The sequence below is a fragment of the Bombina bombina genome, chromosome 6 (assembly GCF_027579735.1).
Source record: "Bombina bombina isolate aBomBom1 chromosome 6, aBomBom1.pri, whole genome shotgun sequence".
Classification (NCBI taxonomy): Eukaryota; Metazoa; Chordata; class Amphibia; order Anura; family Bombinatoridae; genus Bombina; species Bombina bombina.
The window spans coordinates 901,910,372-901,926,907 of NC_069504.1; the positions used below are offsets into that span (position 1 = coordinate 901,910,372).

A 16,536-nucleotide genomic window follows, 5' to 3' on the forward strand; every position below is an offset into this window, starting at 1 on the left:
ATGGATAGGCACTACTCTTGCAATCTTTGAAAGTTTGGGTATGTATCCAGACACCAAGGATTCGTTAATTAGGGTTGTGACAGGTTTAGCAATTGATGGCGCACTAAGCTTCAACAGCATTGCTGGGATTTGATCAGGTCCAGACTGGTTTTTCATTTTTAGGTTATTAAGGTGTTTCTTAATGACATTGATGGGTACAGGTCTAAAATTTAACTTCTCTATATGGGGTCTTTGCTGATTTAGTGGGGCCTGATCCACATTTGTAGCTTCAGGATGCGTGTCATTTATTAGTTTGTCAATCAGGGTGGTGGAGCATCCGACAAAATAATTGTTAAAGGCATTTGCTACTTCTAAGGGAGTTGCAGGGTTTGGTTGTCCACATTGACAGTGGAGGGTTGGGAGTGGATTGGTGGAGTTTGTAAGTTATTTATGAGTTTCCAAAACTTTCTAGGGTTTTATATGTTATTGTTCAGATTTTCACAGAAATATTGGGCCTTGGCCAATTTTGTTTGTTTAGTGCATATATTTCGCCATTGTCTATATACACAGCGATCGTTCATAGAGCCAGTATGCTTGAACTTTGACCACAATGAATCCCGAAACTGGTACATTTGAATGAGGTCAGCTGTGATCCAATTCAAGTGTGCTCCTTTTACTCTCACCTTACACAGAGGGGCATGAAAATTCCAAACTTGTAGGAGTTCAGACTGAAAGACTTCAACTGTAGAGTCAAGATCTGGGATTAGGTTTAATCTGTGCCAGGGGAGGTTCTTGATGTCATTTAGAAATGATTGAAGATGACATTTTTTTTTTGAAGGACCTGGTGATTTTAACCTTGGGAGATGTTTTAGTTGCCTTTATTTTGTGCACACAGTACACTAAGCAGTGGTTACTGAAATTGTTAGGGAGAATACCTGCCTCCTGGATTTGGTCGGGAGAGGTGGAGAGAATCCAATCGAGCAGGGTGTGATTATGGCTTTTGATGTTTATGCGAGTTGGGGAGGAAATTAATTGCGTTAGCTGCAAAGACTTAAACACAGAGCAACAACTATTATTTTTTGGATTCAGCCAATCAATATCAAAATCTCCAAAAACCAAAACTTCACTTTTTGGGTTTTGAGCTATGGTTTCACTAAGGAGATGGGCTATGTCAGAAAGGGAATGCACAGTGGAGCTAGGTGGATGGTAGATTCCTGCAACAATGATTGATTTACTGCATGGGATCTCAATTGTGCCAGAAAGGAAATCAAAGGTGGCAGGAGAGCTAGATTTTTGTAAAGGGGTGTACTTTGTGGAATTGTCAACATAAATTACAATGCTGCCTCCTCTCTTTGCTCTGTCATTTCTACGGCATGAATACCCATGTATTGCAATGGCAGAGTCAGGTATTTTTGCGGTTAGCCATGATTAAGAGATCACAATGATTTTGGGCTTGTATTGTAAACAGCAAGCTTGTAGTGCATCAATTTTTAGTAGTAAGCTGCGGATATTGAAGTGCACAAAGTAGATTCCTTTTTTAGCTGGAAGGCTAGGAATGGAATTTGTTGGGGGACCAGGGTTAGACTCTACATCATTTGCAAGGGCAAGTAACATAAGGAATAGGAATTTGGACGTAGTTTTTGTTTTGCAATATAGTGAATGGGATACTTTATAGTTTTGTGAGGTGGGGGTAGGAGGGTTATTTTTTATAACTCTCCACCAGCACTCAGCAGATAAGTTACAGCAACAGAGCAGGCCATGGTGTATGATCATTTGTTTTCCAGTTTGAGGTGTGTGCTTATGGCAGTAGTGATGTGAACAAAATTGGAGTGAGAAAAGGGTTAACACAAATAACAGTATGGTCATATTTGGATTCATGTTAGTGGTGTGAGGTGTGTATATGAAAATAAAACATAAATAGTACAAAATTAAAAAGAAATAAAAGTATATACTGTTGATGTGTGATATATAGCTATTTATACTATTGATGTGTGATATATAGCTATTTGTAGGGAGAGAGGGTAAGTATTCTAAAGGGTTAAGTGAATGAAAGGATGTGCTGATCAGTGTTTGCAGCTTTCATTTGGAAGAATGAAAGTTGAGTGTGAGACTATCTATAAATGAGGAAATGAGCTTGGGGTGGGAGGGAAACTATCTTCCAAAGGCTACCTGTTTGCAGAGAGCAATGTTACAGCTGAGATATTCAGGTCTGTTATTCTCTTGGAGTACTGGGGCAGATACACTTAAAATTCAGGGAGGGAGAGAGATATATTAGTGTCAGATGGGCCTGTAAAAAAAAGTTAAGGGAGGGGGTATCTATGGCCCCATAGTGTGTATTACCTACTTTTACTAACATCCGATATATAGAACAAAAAACATCTAGTAGAGGATATATTATTGAATAAGTTAATTGAAAATTTAGGATAATAAGCAAAAAATGTCCCTATAAAAAAAGTTGAATTGAATCCACAGTAAATACACTCAGGCCTCACAACATAAAGGCACCCCAGGTGCTGATGTATGCATACTGGGCATTCACAGTCCCCCAGATAAACTGTTAATGTGTGTATGAGTGCATGTATGTATTTATGTGTGTGAGAGTATATACGTATATTTGTGTGTGTATGTGTGTATATGTATATATATATATATATATATATATATATATATATATATTAGTGCCGCACACAAGCCGTATCAAGCTCACACACAGAAAAAAATAATTGCACGCACGGGAAAAAAATGAAAGGGAACATTGACCTCTCTCTCTCTAGCAGTTCAGTATTTTAGCAGGCTGTATAGTAAATGCTAGACAAAAATACTGGACGCTTAAATGTCCAGTATTTTTAACCCCTTAAGGACCGGGCATTTCAGACAAAATCTTCCCCAAAAGACCAGAGCATTTTTACCATCACTACATTTAAACAGAAATAAAGCCTTTTTTGTATATTTACCTATCAAAACTATATATATTTTTTAGTAGACAAGCCAAAGTATTGATCTAGGCCCATTTTGGTATATTTCATGCCACCATTTCACCGCCAAATGTGAACAAATAAAAACATTTGTTAACTTTTTCACAATTTTAGGATTCTCATTAAAATTATTTACAAACGGCTTGTGAAATCATGGCACAAATGGTTGTAAATGCTTCTCTGGGATCCCCTTTGTTCAGAAATAGCATACATATATGGCTTTGACATTGCTTTTTGCTAAATAGAAGGCCGCTAAATGCCTTTTGCACCACACTTGTATTATTCCCAGCAGTGAAGGGGTTAATTAGGTAGCTTTTAGGCTTAATTTTAGCTTTAGTGTAGAGATAAGCCTCCCACCTGACACATCCCACCCCCTGATCCCTCCCTGACCCCTCTTAAACAGCTCTCTTCCCTCCCCCACCCCCCAAAGGTCACCCCATCTTAAGTACTCGCAGAAAGTCTGCAAGTATAAAAATTAAAAGTTTTTTTAAAATTTATTTAAAAAACAAACAAAATGTTTTTAATTATATATTTTATACAGGGTAGTATCCCCCCCTTACCTACCAACCTCCCTGATCCCCCCTAACAGCTCTCTAACCCTTCCCCCTCTACCTATTTGCTGACACCTTAGGTACTGGCAGCTGTCTGCCAGTACCCAGTTTGGTAAAAATTAGGCAAAAAAACAACAACATTTTTTCTGCATTGTAGCTGCCCCCCTTAAAACCCTCCCCCTCCCAGATCCCTTTCCCTCAACGAACCCCACATAGGATCCCCCTCATTGCTACTTTCTCCCTCCTTCCACCTCACTGACAACCTTTTTTTTACATCGCCTGTAGCGTGACGTAGCGGCCCCACCCGCTCCCGTCCTCCTCCCGCCCCCTCCAGCGATGGGCTGCCCACCCGCCTCCCTCCTCCTTACCCTCCAACGATCAGCACCACCGCTGTCCGACGCAGAGAGGGCCACAAAGTGGCCCTCTCTGCATCGGAAACTCTGAAAATCTATTTCTGCAGTGCCCCACTTGTGGGGCCTGCAGAAATTGTGCAATTTCACTATTTTTAGTGAGATCACGGCAGAGAGAAGCCTAGGACTGCAGCGACGTACAGGGTTAAAGTCCCTTAAGTGTTAGCTAAATGTAAAGGGCCTCCTATGCCTCTATGCATTAAAATATGGCAAAACAATATATATTATTTGCGTTTTAGGCAGCTATGGGGGTGTTAAATTATTGCTGAATGTGCGTGTGTGCTCCTGGCAGTCAAGGGGTTAAAATCACTACTGCACATGTGTGTTACTGGCAAACACATTGTGAAAAATATATACTTGGGATCAAGGGTGGGGCCTAAGGTTGAGCTTTTTCAGGGACATTGTGTGACCCATACCTCACAACATTTGTGGCCGAGAATGAGGGACACAGGTTGATAGGAGCCCGTCACCATTTTGTGGGTAGGGCCATGTTGGGTGGGATCATGGGTGGTTAATGGGTGGGATTGTGGGTGTTCTGTGGGTGGGGCTAAGGGAAAATATAACAGAGCTCAGAATCAGCGACTGTTCCTCTAAAATAGGGATAGTTGGGAGGTCCAGCTACTACTCATGCCAAGTCACCTATAGGTCATCTGGTATTTTTATTGCGCACAGCTGTTAACCCTAGCTTTGGGGGAGGAGGTTCTTACAAACACAAAATTAGGAACAATTTCATATGGGAAAAAAAAGGATTGTCTCAAAAAGGTACATGGGGCTGTGGATTAATTTAGCCCAATAATCCATCTGACAAGTTTTCATGGGAAACACAACATACATCACTACTTACATCAATTCAAAGGTCACCACATAATGCTTTGACTTTGAAAATACTTGGTTACCTTTGGCTACAGAAAAAGAGAACTACAAAAAGAAAAGAAAATTGTTCAACAACAACACTTGAAATGATCTGGATAGACGAGAATATAAAAATAAGCATCATTCTGATCTATGTTATAAACTGTACCAGTAATAGGGTAACAATGGCTGGCAAAATAAAGGGAATCTTATGAAATTATGTAAATTCCAAAACTCACCTTCTTAATGTACAAAAAACAAAACAAAAAGAGAGATGGCAATAACCCCCCCCCCCCCTCTGTGCCGGCATATCCACTTCATGGCTCTGGTTTGAGAAAAGCTAGATGTATACCCGAGCCATCAGCATCCTCTGCCTTTAGAAGCCAAGCTGTGAAGTAAAATAGTGAGTCTGGACAGTCTGAAAAACTCAGGTACCACAGTTTCATTTTAGCAACTCTAAGCCAAGAATTAAGGGTAAAAAACCTTGTGTCAAGGTACTCCTGGCCTTCCTGAATTATAAGGATGCAGCTCATGAAACCAGCAGCCAACTGCCTGCAAAAGGATGGTCAGCAGACAGAAACTTGAAAAATGAAAAGAAGGTACGTTTGGTAGAAGATAACCATCAGGTAATATGTGTTCATGGTGCTGACTTTGCTACTATTAAAGGAATAGTCAAGTCAAAATTAAACTTTCATGATTCAGATAGAGTATGCAATTTTAAGCAACTTTCTAATTTACTCCTATGGTCAATTTTTCTTCGTTCTCTTGGTATCTTTATTTGAAAAAGCAAAAATGTAAGGTTAGGAGCCGGACCATTTTTGGTTCAGAAACTGAGTAGCACTTGCTGATAATAGGAGTAAATTAGAAAGTTGTTCTATCTGAATCAGAAAATTTTAATTTTGACTAGACTATTCCTTTAACACACCATTGCATTATAGAAATCTTCTGATGGTGAATTGTAATTTTATGGTTAATATTTGAAATGTTATACCTGATTAAAGAGATAAAAACATTGGTAGTGTGCTGTGGCTGTACAGCATCAGATACACAATAGCATTAAAAAAAAAAAAAAGAAAGATAGCTAAAGCAACGGTTAATGTTGGCACCACGTGCACACGCCCAGTCCTGATCTTTTAGCTTACACAGGCACTGGCTGGTTTGTAGTATTCCCTATGAACATGATACTGATTAAATGTTACAAAAATAGCTAGTCTATTTTGTAACACACTTTAAATGACATGCTGCTTTAATTTGAGAAGAATAATGTTAAACCATTGACTAATTAACTATATAGCATGTAGTACATTAATTTATTTTTGCATTGTGGATCCATTACACAAAAGTATATCTGTTGTGATATTTTGTTTGTTCCCCTAACTACTTTGGTATGGCAAAATGTGCCTTAATCAGTTCAGCCTCCACATTGCTAATACATAACTTGATTTCTCACATAATTGTTATAGTATATAGCAGTAAGCAGAATTATTAGTGCTATTCCTAATATATACAATTTCACGCCACCCGTATTCCATTTCAAATTCTATTTTTTGAACAGTAGGGTGATTCAGAATCTCCATAATATAGAAATGCTATATTTCATGACTCTGGAGTTTTGACCATGATCCTGATTTGCACTACTTTCCTTTGCACAGAATTTTAAGAATTCCGATACAAATTGCCTTACATGGCTTTTTGCTGAACTCCAGTGTATTCCAATCCACTTCTCTTGGTGGTACAATACCGCCCCCTATACCTTGCATGGAGCAAATGGATATTAGTATGCTATTCTGTCAGAATTACACTTTTCAATTTGTGTGAATTTTGTGGCTTCTAAAACTGTACATCCTTGAACACTTAAAAAACAAAGAAACAAAAAAAAACAACATATTTTAGCTGATAAAGTTTATTGATATGCTCAGTAAATATTAATAATCAATGTTTCGTGTTTAATTTAAAAATAGTGAAAATCTCACTTTTTACTATGAAATATACTCATATATAATCATCAGAATAGGGATTATACAGTTTACACAAATGGTTACCAAATAACCAATATGAGCCCAGTACCTTCCTCTTTAAAACAATATCCTTATAACATACGTATTCAGGGTACACACTGTTATTGGGGTTTCTGCTTACCTTCTTCCAAAGCAATTGTACAAAACAGCAGCACTCCTGCTGTAGTGAATACATTTCTAGTTTATTTCAGTGACAGTTCCATAAAGAAGCGACGTTTCTGGCTACAATAAGCTTATTGTAGCCCGAAACGTTACTTTTTCACTGCAACAATTACACAATGGTTACTCAGCAAATTGGGTCGGTTTAAGCAATTGCCATATATTTTAGAAAACTAACACTAATCCTTTTAGAGCATCAGGTAACAGCTTGAGATTTCACATCCTTTTATCATTGTAAATATATTATTATTATTATAATACTTTATTTATAAAGCGCCAAAATATTCCGCAGGGCTGTCCATGGGTACAATTCATTTAAATAAAACAATGATATAAAACTTGTAAGAGACAAGACAAAGTTTTACAAACACATACAGGAGGAATCAAGGGCCCTATTCCCGTGTAAACTTACAATCTAGAAGGGTAGGAGGTTGAGAATTACAAACAGTGTCGGCTAGCCGCTCCAAACTCCTTACCAAGCGCCTCCTGGGCTCACAATAGTGACGTCAGACGTATACCTCATACATTAGGCCTGAGGGCAGTTAGATTTTTTTCTAGAAAAATTTACAGCATATAAATCTGAGGTAAAAATGTTTATTTGTTCCATATTAGAGTTTGTATTAACTCATAATTTTCTGATGTTCAATGATAACTATTACCTACAATGTTGTGGAACAGCCATGGGGGCGAAATTCGCCCCATGTTTCGCAAATTTGTATGTTGGATTTTGGGAGTTGAGATTCCTATATAATATTGACTACACTGAGAATACCAAGAATATAATCTTCTATAGAAGATTCATAGATGATTTGATCATAATCATTGACGAACCTCTTAATAAGGCATCTTTTGACCATTTTCTTGGTTTTTTGAATAACATTGATATGTGTCTAACCTTTGTTGGGGGATTTAGCTGTACTAGCACTGACTTCTTGGATGTGCCATTGGAGGGGGATGTGGAAAATAGGCAAATAGTGTCCAGAACATTCAGAAAACCAACTGCTGGTAACACTATATTGCATGCTAGTTCATGCCATCCTCCACACCTAATCTGTGCCATTCCAAGGGGACAGTTTATTAGGTTACGACGTAACACCAGAATAGATGCTATATTCCAACAGCAATCTGATGAATTGATTGAGAGATTGTCAGCAAGAGGTTATGATAGGAGTAAATTGCAAGATACCAGAAGAGAAGTTGGTCTAATGACATTTACCAATAGTGGAACTAAAAAACCTGTCAATACCTTTGAGGATAAAATAGTGTTTACAACTGAATACACAGCACAATTCCCTCAGATAGTTAAGATCTTAAAAAATAATTTTTTTGCAGAAATATATTGATGGATGCAGGTTTGTATCCAAGAAACCTGTTACTTTAGCCTCAAAATTGTCTCCAAGTTGTGTAACTAACACTCTCAGACGTAGGGGTGCTAATTGGCTAAGCAGGAAAGGCAATTTTAGATGTGGCATGAGAACATGTCTAACTTGTGACATGATGGAAGTCACAAACATGTTTAGACCACATTTGCAGTTTACATGTTGGAATGCAAACATTGTAATGTCCAATACGTTGGAAAAACGACAAGGGAGGTCAATACGAGGATTAGGGAGCATGTAAATGATGTAAAAAATTACAACAAGGATTCTGTTGTGGCTAGACATTTTAATCTTTTTCATTTCACCAATAAGGGTGACTTCACGGTGAGAATTATTGATGTGGCCAAAATACCCACTAGAGGTGGTAACAGATACAAGATATTGGATAGGAAAGAGCTTTTCTGGATATACAAACTTAAATCCAGAACCCCAACGGGTTTGAACCTTGAGTTTGATATTAGCTATTTTGTTTAATAAGTTGAACATCTATAATATTCCCCATTTTGAAATATAGGATTGATAGTTTACAACAATATCAATAATATCTTTAATTTGAGTACTATTAAAGTTTTTGTACTCTGAGTAATCCACTACTGAGTAGGGTCTTGAGTGGTTGAATCTGGTTGTGGGATTGGGCCATATTTGTGTCATTGATCTTCAGTACAGCAGAGTAAATTATAATCATGAATTTACATATGTGTATATATATTCTTTTGGATATATTGTTTTGATGTACTGTAGAGATTTGATACATTCTCTTTATGGAATTTTATTTATTTATCTGAGATACTTGTTCTTTGGTACTGTCACTTTAAATTTCTTGCTTATAAATTCTGGTGTTTTCTGATTATCTCTTATTTATTTCTTAATTTGTAGAAATTTTCACATTAGGAAATAAGTTGTTCAGCATAATGTAGGAAATATGTAAACTTAATATTACACATCATAAATTATGTATTATGATTTATATGAATATATGAAATCAGGTGATGTTATGAATTTATGTGTAATGTTGAATTTATTGGCTGATATCTTATTATTATTATTTCTTTTGCTACTTTTGACCTCAGGCTTACTATTGAGAACTTGTATAATATGAAGTTTATTTGTTTTTAACTGTGTTTTTTTTATATAAGTGCCAGGTGTTAATTTGTAATTATCTGTGTGGTTATATAAGGTAGACTATCCTTAGTCTATGATGAAGCGCCACTAGAGGGTGCGAAACATGTCAGACGCTTTGTCCTTTTCTTGCATGTATGCTATACGTGTGAAATAAAAGTTTCCTGTTTAAATATTACTGCCGTGCTGCTCTAATTCCATTTTTAGGAGGTTGAGAAACAGGAGGTGAGGACTGCAAGATTGAGAAAGATGAGTTAGATGAGGGAAATGTTAGGTAAGTGGAATTTATTATTGAGTTGGGTGGTAGGCTTCCCTGAACAAAGTCTTCATGGAGCATTTTAAAGAAGAAAGATTAGGGGAAAGCCTGACAGGACGAGGGAGAGTGTTCCAGAGGGTGGGTGCTGCACGACATAAGTCCTGCAGTCTAGCATGGGAAGAGGTGATAGTCGAAGATGCAAGGAGGTCATTATTGGATCTTAATATTTCTTTTTCCCAAGAAGTATTTCACATTGATCATTAATATAAATTATAAGATGAAACAACATTTTTATTTACCAATAAAGCTCTGCCCTGGTGAACTGTAAGTGCTATTATTGTTAAAAGTGGAAGTGTCTATGAGCAACAAAAGCTCAGGCACAAAGTGGTAGACTGTACAAACTTACAGAGAGGGGCTGTCAAGTGCTGGTAGCGCATATAAATCAACCTAGTATCTGTTGCATCACTCAATGCAGAGTTTCCAGACTGCCTCTAGAAGTATTATCAGCACAAGAAATGTGCATCAAGAGCTTCAGGAAATAGTTTTCCATGGCCAAACAGCTGTACACAAACCACACCTCAACATACACAGGCGTTGGATAGAGTGGTGTAAAGCATGCTGTCATTGGACTCTGGAGCAGTGGAAACGTTCTCTGGAGTGATGAATCACACTTCACTATCTGGCAGTTTGATGGAATAGTCTAGGTGTGGTGGATGCCAGGAGAAAGCTACCTACCAGAATGCATGCATACCTACTGTAACTTTTGGTGGAGGAGAGATAATGGTCTGGGGTTGTTTTTCAGGGTTAATTCCAGTGAAGTGAAGGGTCATCTTAATACTACAGGATACAAATGCTTCCAACTTTGTGACAACAGTTCGGGGAAGGTCCTTTCCTGCTGCAGGTCTACAAGACATAGTTTCATGAGTTTGGTATGGAGGAACCTAAATGGCCTGCACAGAGCCCTGACCTCAAACCCATTGAACACATTTGGGTTGAATTGGAATGCCGATTGTAAGACAGGCCTTCATGTCCAACATCAGTGCCTGCACTTACAAATGCTCTTTTGGTTGAATTCACAAACTAAGACACACACATTCCAAAATCTTGTAGAAAGCCTTTCCAGAAGAGTTGCAGCTGTTATTAGCTGCAAAGGAAGGGGGGCAGCTCCATAATAATACCTATTGTTTTGCAATGGACTATCCAACAAGCTCATATAGGTGTGAAGGTCATGTGTCCGGAAAGAGGAAATCAGTTTGACCACACCCGGTCACGTGGTGCGCCATGCAGGACTGCCCCTGCTACAGGAAAAGGCGTGCCAACCTAACAGGCGGCGCAGCTACCCGAAACGAAAGCATAAAACATAATAAAGTAAATTATGTTATAAATCCCCATTCAATAATCCAGTTAATAAAATAGATATAGCAATTTACACATTTATTATAAGTGGGAGTTAATCCTCTTGTCTCTTTTAGGCCAGAAGAGTGCTCAGCAGGGATTGGGCTTATCACGGCTACCCACCTTCACTTCCCAGGAGAAGAGCTACATCAAAGGAACAAGTGACTTCCTTGGGGTAGGACACTTTACCACCAGGTATATCACAAGCAGAAACTTCCCATCCACCCAAGGGCCAAGTTACTACACTGACCGAGACTTGACAGAGCTGGTGGATCCCAAGTGGCCTGAGCCAGAGTCTAAGGGGCTTTATTCTGTTCCATGGGGGTTTCGAAGGCTGCTCAACTTCGTAAAAGTAAGAACTCCGAAGAATTTAGTAATGTGGGAAAAATTTAATTTAACTCAACTAATTTCCATATTTTGACTCCATCCTCATTATAGCACTTACCAGGAAAGACAGTTAATTTAAGATGGATCACAACAGGAAACTCTAAGACTCCATCCTTGTCTCATACTAAAGGTGCCAACACCATCTTCAGATCTGCTTTGTTTTCATGTAAAAAGACAGGATAGGGAGGGAGCCTGGTGAGTTCAATGAGTTAGGAGTCAAGATATGGAAACTACAGAAAATGTATCTTGCCTTCCCCAGATAACACACACCAGGGAAGACTTATAAAAAGTTTACTTTTATTATCTAATTTGCTTTGTTCTCTTGGTATCCTTTGTTATAAAGCATATCTAGCTCATCTTAGGAGAAGCAATACACAACTAAGAGCTAGTTGCCGATTGGTGGCTGCACATATATGCCTATTGTTGTTGGTTTACCGATTTGTTCAGCAATTTTTGAAAAGTGTATTGCTGCTCCTTAAACAAAAGATACCAAGAGAATGAAGCAAATGAGATAATAGAAGTAAATTGGAAAGTTGTTTAAAATTGTATTCTCTATCTGAATCATGAACAAAAAATATTTTGGGTTTCATGTCGCTTTAACATCCACCTTACAATATCCTAAGAGCATATAAAGAGATTATCAAACTGCAGCTTTACTTATTTTTTTAATTTTTTTGTGTGTGTGGAAATTATGCCACCTGTAGCCCAAGATATAGGTACATCCTTTGTAAAATGAGCATTAAGTCCCTGTGCCATTATAGTTTTCAGTGTTTGGAATTCCAAAATGGCAAATCAAATAATTCATCTTGAAATAGTAGACTTATTAGGCTATGTGAAGTTTTAAACATCATGAGGTATTACTAAAAGGCTATTAGTTTTGCGCCACACATTAATACATGCTCTATAGATATTTAGATATCCTACTTTATCTAATATGAAGAGTTTTAGCCTAGATACAGGTTTATCATAACACACACACAGAAAAAAGGAAAGAAAAAGCAGCATCCAGACTGAGCACGTGCTTCTAATATCAATACAATATATGTATAGATACATCCAGCATTACTAAATTGTAACATTTATTAATATATTTAGATTAAGATAGTCAACATGACATTAAAATCAGCCAAAATAAATATGATAGTACTTTGTGTAAATTATTTACACACATAAGGTCATTACCTATAAAGTCAACAGTCTGATCGCAGTGTCTAATCAAAATTGCCTCAGTTGTCCGACTTCACAGGTATCACTGGACATAAAAGATCCCTAAGTTAGAAATTAAATTAGAAAATATATCTAATCTCACAGTGAAATGTTGTACACTTATTAAAAGTTGTTAGGACCGGGCTTACTGCAAAAAGTATTCTCAGATATCAATCTAATTCATAATTACATAGCCGCTTTATCACCAGGAACCAAGTTTTAATAATGCAACAGAGGCTTTAAGGATCGCTAAACGCAGTAGATTTGCATAAGTAATAACCAATAAATGCTTAATAAAAGACAATGCAAAAACACATGAATTTCGAATGATTAGTAGATTTTTTAATGTCAAATTCAGTTACTTTTTCCATCCTAATGCATCATGTGACAACCATCAGCCAATCACAAAATGCATTTATGAATATTCTGTAAATTCTTCCACATGCTCAGTTTGTGAACATTTAGATAATGGAAGTGAATTATAAATTTGTTTTAAAATGATGTGCTCTATCTGAATCATGAAAGTTTAATTTTGACTTGACTGTCCTTTTAAAGTCCTTTGTGCAAAAATTCCAAAAGCATAGACATAGAAATGTCAAAAAAGTATTAAGAAATTTAAAAAATAAATAAATCCCATACTCAACAGTAAGCAGAATGAGTAATCATTATTCTTGCTTTGAGTAACATTTCAGTTAATAAGATACAATTTGATTCTTTAAGTTCAATCATCAGGCCATCAATTTAGAATTTGAATACCTGTGTGTATTATAGGCCCCTGACCTAACAGGTTGATTAACTTCATAAACAAAGAGAAGCATTGTTGTTGCTAATACTGTATAATGGCCATAATCTTTGCTTTCCCCTTTAGGGAAAATAGACTTAATATTAACGGGAAATGTGGTAAAATGTAAGCCAGGTGGATTCTATGAATTCTATGTTATACTGAAGGCATCCACTATATATACACCTGAACTATGCAAATGAATGACATACAAAACCTGATGTTCACTTCTTATCCCGAAGATTGATTTCTGGCATTTCTTGATGATGTTTTAGATAATCTTGTTGAGCTTCCAATCTCCCAGAAGGATCTGTGTTCTGTTCAGATAGTCTGCAAGAACATTATCCAATTATGAAAAATGCACTGCTGTAAGAATAAGTAATGATGTCCACAAAAAATAAATAAAAAGTTTTTTTTTTTTAATTAAATGAGGACTACTTATCTTCCCGGTATTTAATGTAGGTTACCGCAACCTTATTGATCAAATAAATCTGATAGTTATTAAGTCTGATAGCTGAACTATAGCATGGCTAGTCAAATTGCCCCTAGCTCCAATAAATTTATGGGCAATAAGGATTCCCTGAGACCATGAACTTTGGAAGAACTGATCTCCCACGGTAGAACCCCAATCTGACATACTGGCATCTGTCGTAATGATTTTCTTTTGAGGATCTGTCATCATTTTCCTAAAAAAGTATTTTGTATACTTGTCTACCATATGAAGGCATGATTATCTGAGATAAAATTCTCATTCAATGTGATGGAAATGTTTAAAAAAATGTGTTTGGACAGATTGCACTCTGCATCTTGTCCAATAAATAACCTGTATTTAAAAAGCCAATTTCTGCAGAAATTGCACCCAAGACAGTAAAGAATAGTTGTTATGCATTCTGAATAGTTCGATAAACTGCCAAAAACATAAATTATACTTACCAGATAATTTCCTTCTGTATGGGAAGAGGCCACAGCTGCATTCCTTACTTGTGGGAAATACTGAACCTGGCCACCAGGAGGAGGCAAAGACACCCCAGCCAAAGGCTTAAATACCCCCCCCCCCCCCACTTCCTCATAAACCCAGTCATTCTGCCGAAGGAACAGTAGGAGAAATATCAGGGTGAAAAAGGTGCCAGAAGAATACATTTAAATTTAGGACCGCCCATCAGAGAACACGAGCTGGAGCTGTGGACTCTTCCCATACAGAAGGAAAGGAAATCATAATTTATGTTTTCTTAATATGGGAAGAGTCCACAGCTGCATTCCTTACTTATGGGAAACATATACCCAAGCTCTAGAGTACACGGAATGCTAACGGGAGGGAAAAAAAGAGATGCGGACCCTAATCAGAGGGCACCACAGCCTGCAAAACCTTTCTCCCGAAGGCTGCTTCAGCAGAAGCAAAAACATCAAACTTGTAAAATTTGGAAAAAGTATGTAAGGAGGACCAGGTAGCCGCTTTACAAATCTGATACATAGAGGCCTCATTTTTGAAGGCCCAAGAGGAAACCACTACTCTCTTAGAATGAGCCGTAATCCTCAGAGGAGGCTTATGTCCTGCTGGCTCTATGCTAAACGGATGACACTCCTCAACCAAAAAGATAAGGAAGTCGAAGAGACCCTTTGACCCCTATGCTTCCCGGAATGAAGAACAAACAGAGAAAGAAGTTTGTCTAAATTCCTGAAGATAGAACTTAAAGGCACAAATCACATCCAGAATTACGTTGTAAACGTTCCTTCGACGAAGGAGGATTAGGACTTAGGAAAGGAACCACAATCTCTTGATTGACGTTGCGAATTGACACAACCTTAGGAAGAAAACCTAACTTGGTTCGCAGAACAGCCTTATCAGCATGGAAAGCCAGATAAGGAGGGACGCATAGCAAGGCAGCAATCACAGATACTCTGCGCGCAGAAGCAATAGCCAGTAGAAAAGGAACCTTCCAAGACAACAATTTAATGTCTACTTCATGCATAGGCTCCAACGGACATCTGGAAGCTCAGCGAACCTCTTGAGCAGTAACACAGACAGGGCCGAAATCTGTCTCTTCAGGAGACTTGCAGAAAATCACTTCTCCAGTTCATCTTGGAGAACAGAATAAGTAGGTCCTCCAGCCCTTATGATAGATGTGACGAGCAACCAGCTTACAAGCTTGAATGAGAGTAAAAATAACTCTCTCAGAAAACCCTCTCTAGGCTAGGACTAAGCGTTCAATCTCCACGCAGTTAGCCTCAGAGAATCTAGACATTGATGAACAAAAAGACCTTGGTCAGCAGATCCCTGCGACAAGGTAACCCACTGAGGAGATGATGACATCCCCACTAGATCCGCAAACCATATCCTTCGCAGCCAAGACGGAGCAATCAGTATTACTGACGCCTGCTTGATTCAAGCCACTACACTAGGAAGTAGTGTTAACTGCCGGAAAAGATAAATTAGATTGAACCTCCAAGGCACCGCTAATGCATCTGTTAGCTCCGCCTGGGTAGCTTGGTATGGAGACATCATAAGATCTTCCTCTTGCAAATCTCCGCAAACACTTTGGATGGAGAGACCATTCCCCTGGATGAAAGAATTGTCTGCTGAGGAAATCCGCTTTCCAGTTGTCCACACCCGAAATGTGGATCGCTGACAGTGAACAAATGTGGGTCTCCGCCCACTCCAGAATCCAAGATACTTCCCCCATAGATAGGGAGTTTCTCGTTCCCCCCTGATGGTTGATGTAAGCCACCAAGGTTATATTGTCTGATTGGAATCCGATAAACTGGGACAAACCCAACAGAGGCCAAGCCTTCAGAGCATTGTATATTGTTCGAAGAGCCAAAATGAGATCGGGAGGGAGCTATCCTCCTGAGTCCATAGGCCTTGTGCCTTCCTGGCACCCCAAACAGCTCCCCATCCTGACAGACTCACAACCGTAGTCACAATCACCCAGGATGGTCGTAAGACGGACGTCCCTCAGGACAAGTGATCCGGACAAAAACACCAAGAGAGCGATTCTCTCGATCGGTTGTCCAGAGAATGCGCAGTTGCAACAGTCTGAGGTGAAACCTAGCAAAGGAAATGATGTCCCT

At 38.3% G+C, this 16,536-nt stretch overlaps 1 protein-coding gene across 3 annotated transcripts in view; it reads left to right on the forward strand.

Annotated features, from left to right (window-relative positions):
* The window catches only part of LCTL (lactase like), a 102,304-nt gene that overhangs the window by 41,380 nt on the left and 44,388 nt on the right, over window positions 1–16,536 (forward strand). For all 3 annotated transcript variants that reach the window (XM_053718522.1, XM_053718523.1, XM_053718524.1), the window contains one exon: window positions 11,171–11,445. In XM_053718522.1, coding sequence (XP_053574497.1) covers window positions 11,171–11,445 — 275 coding nt within the window. The remainder of the gene's footprint in view (window positions 1–11,170; window positions 11,446–16,536) is intronic.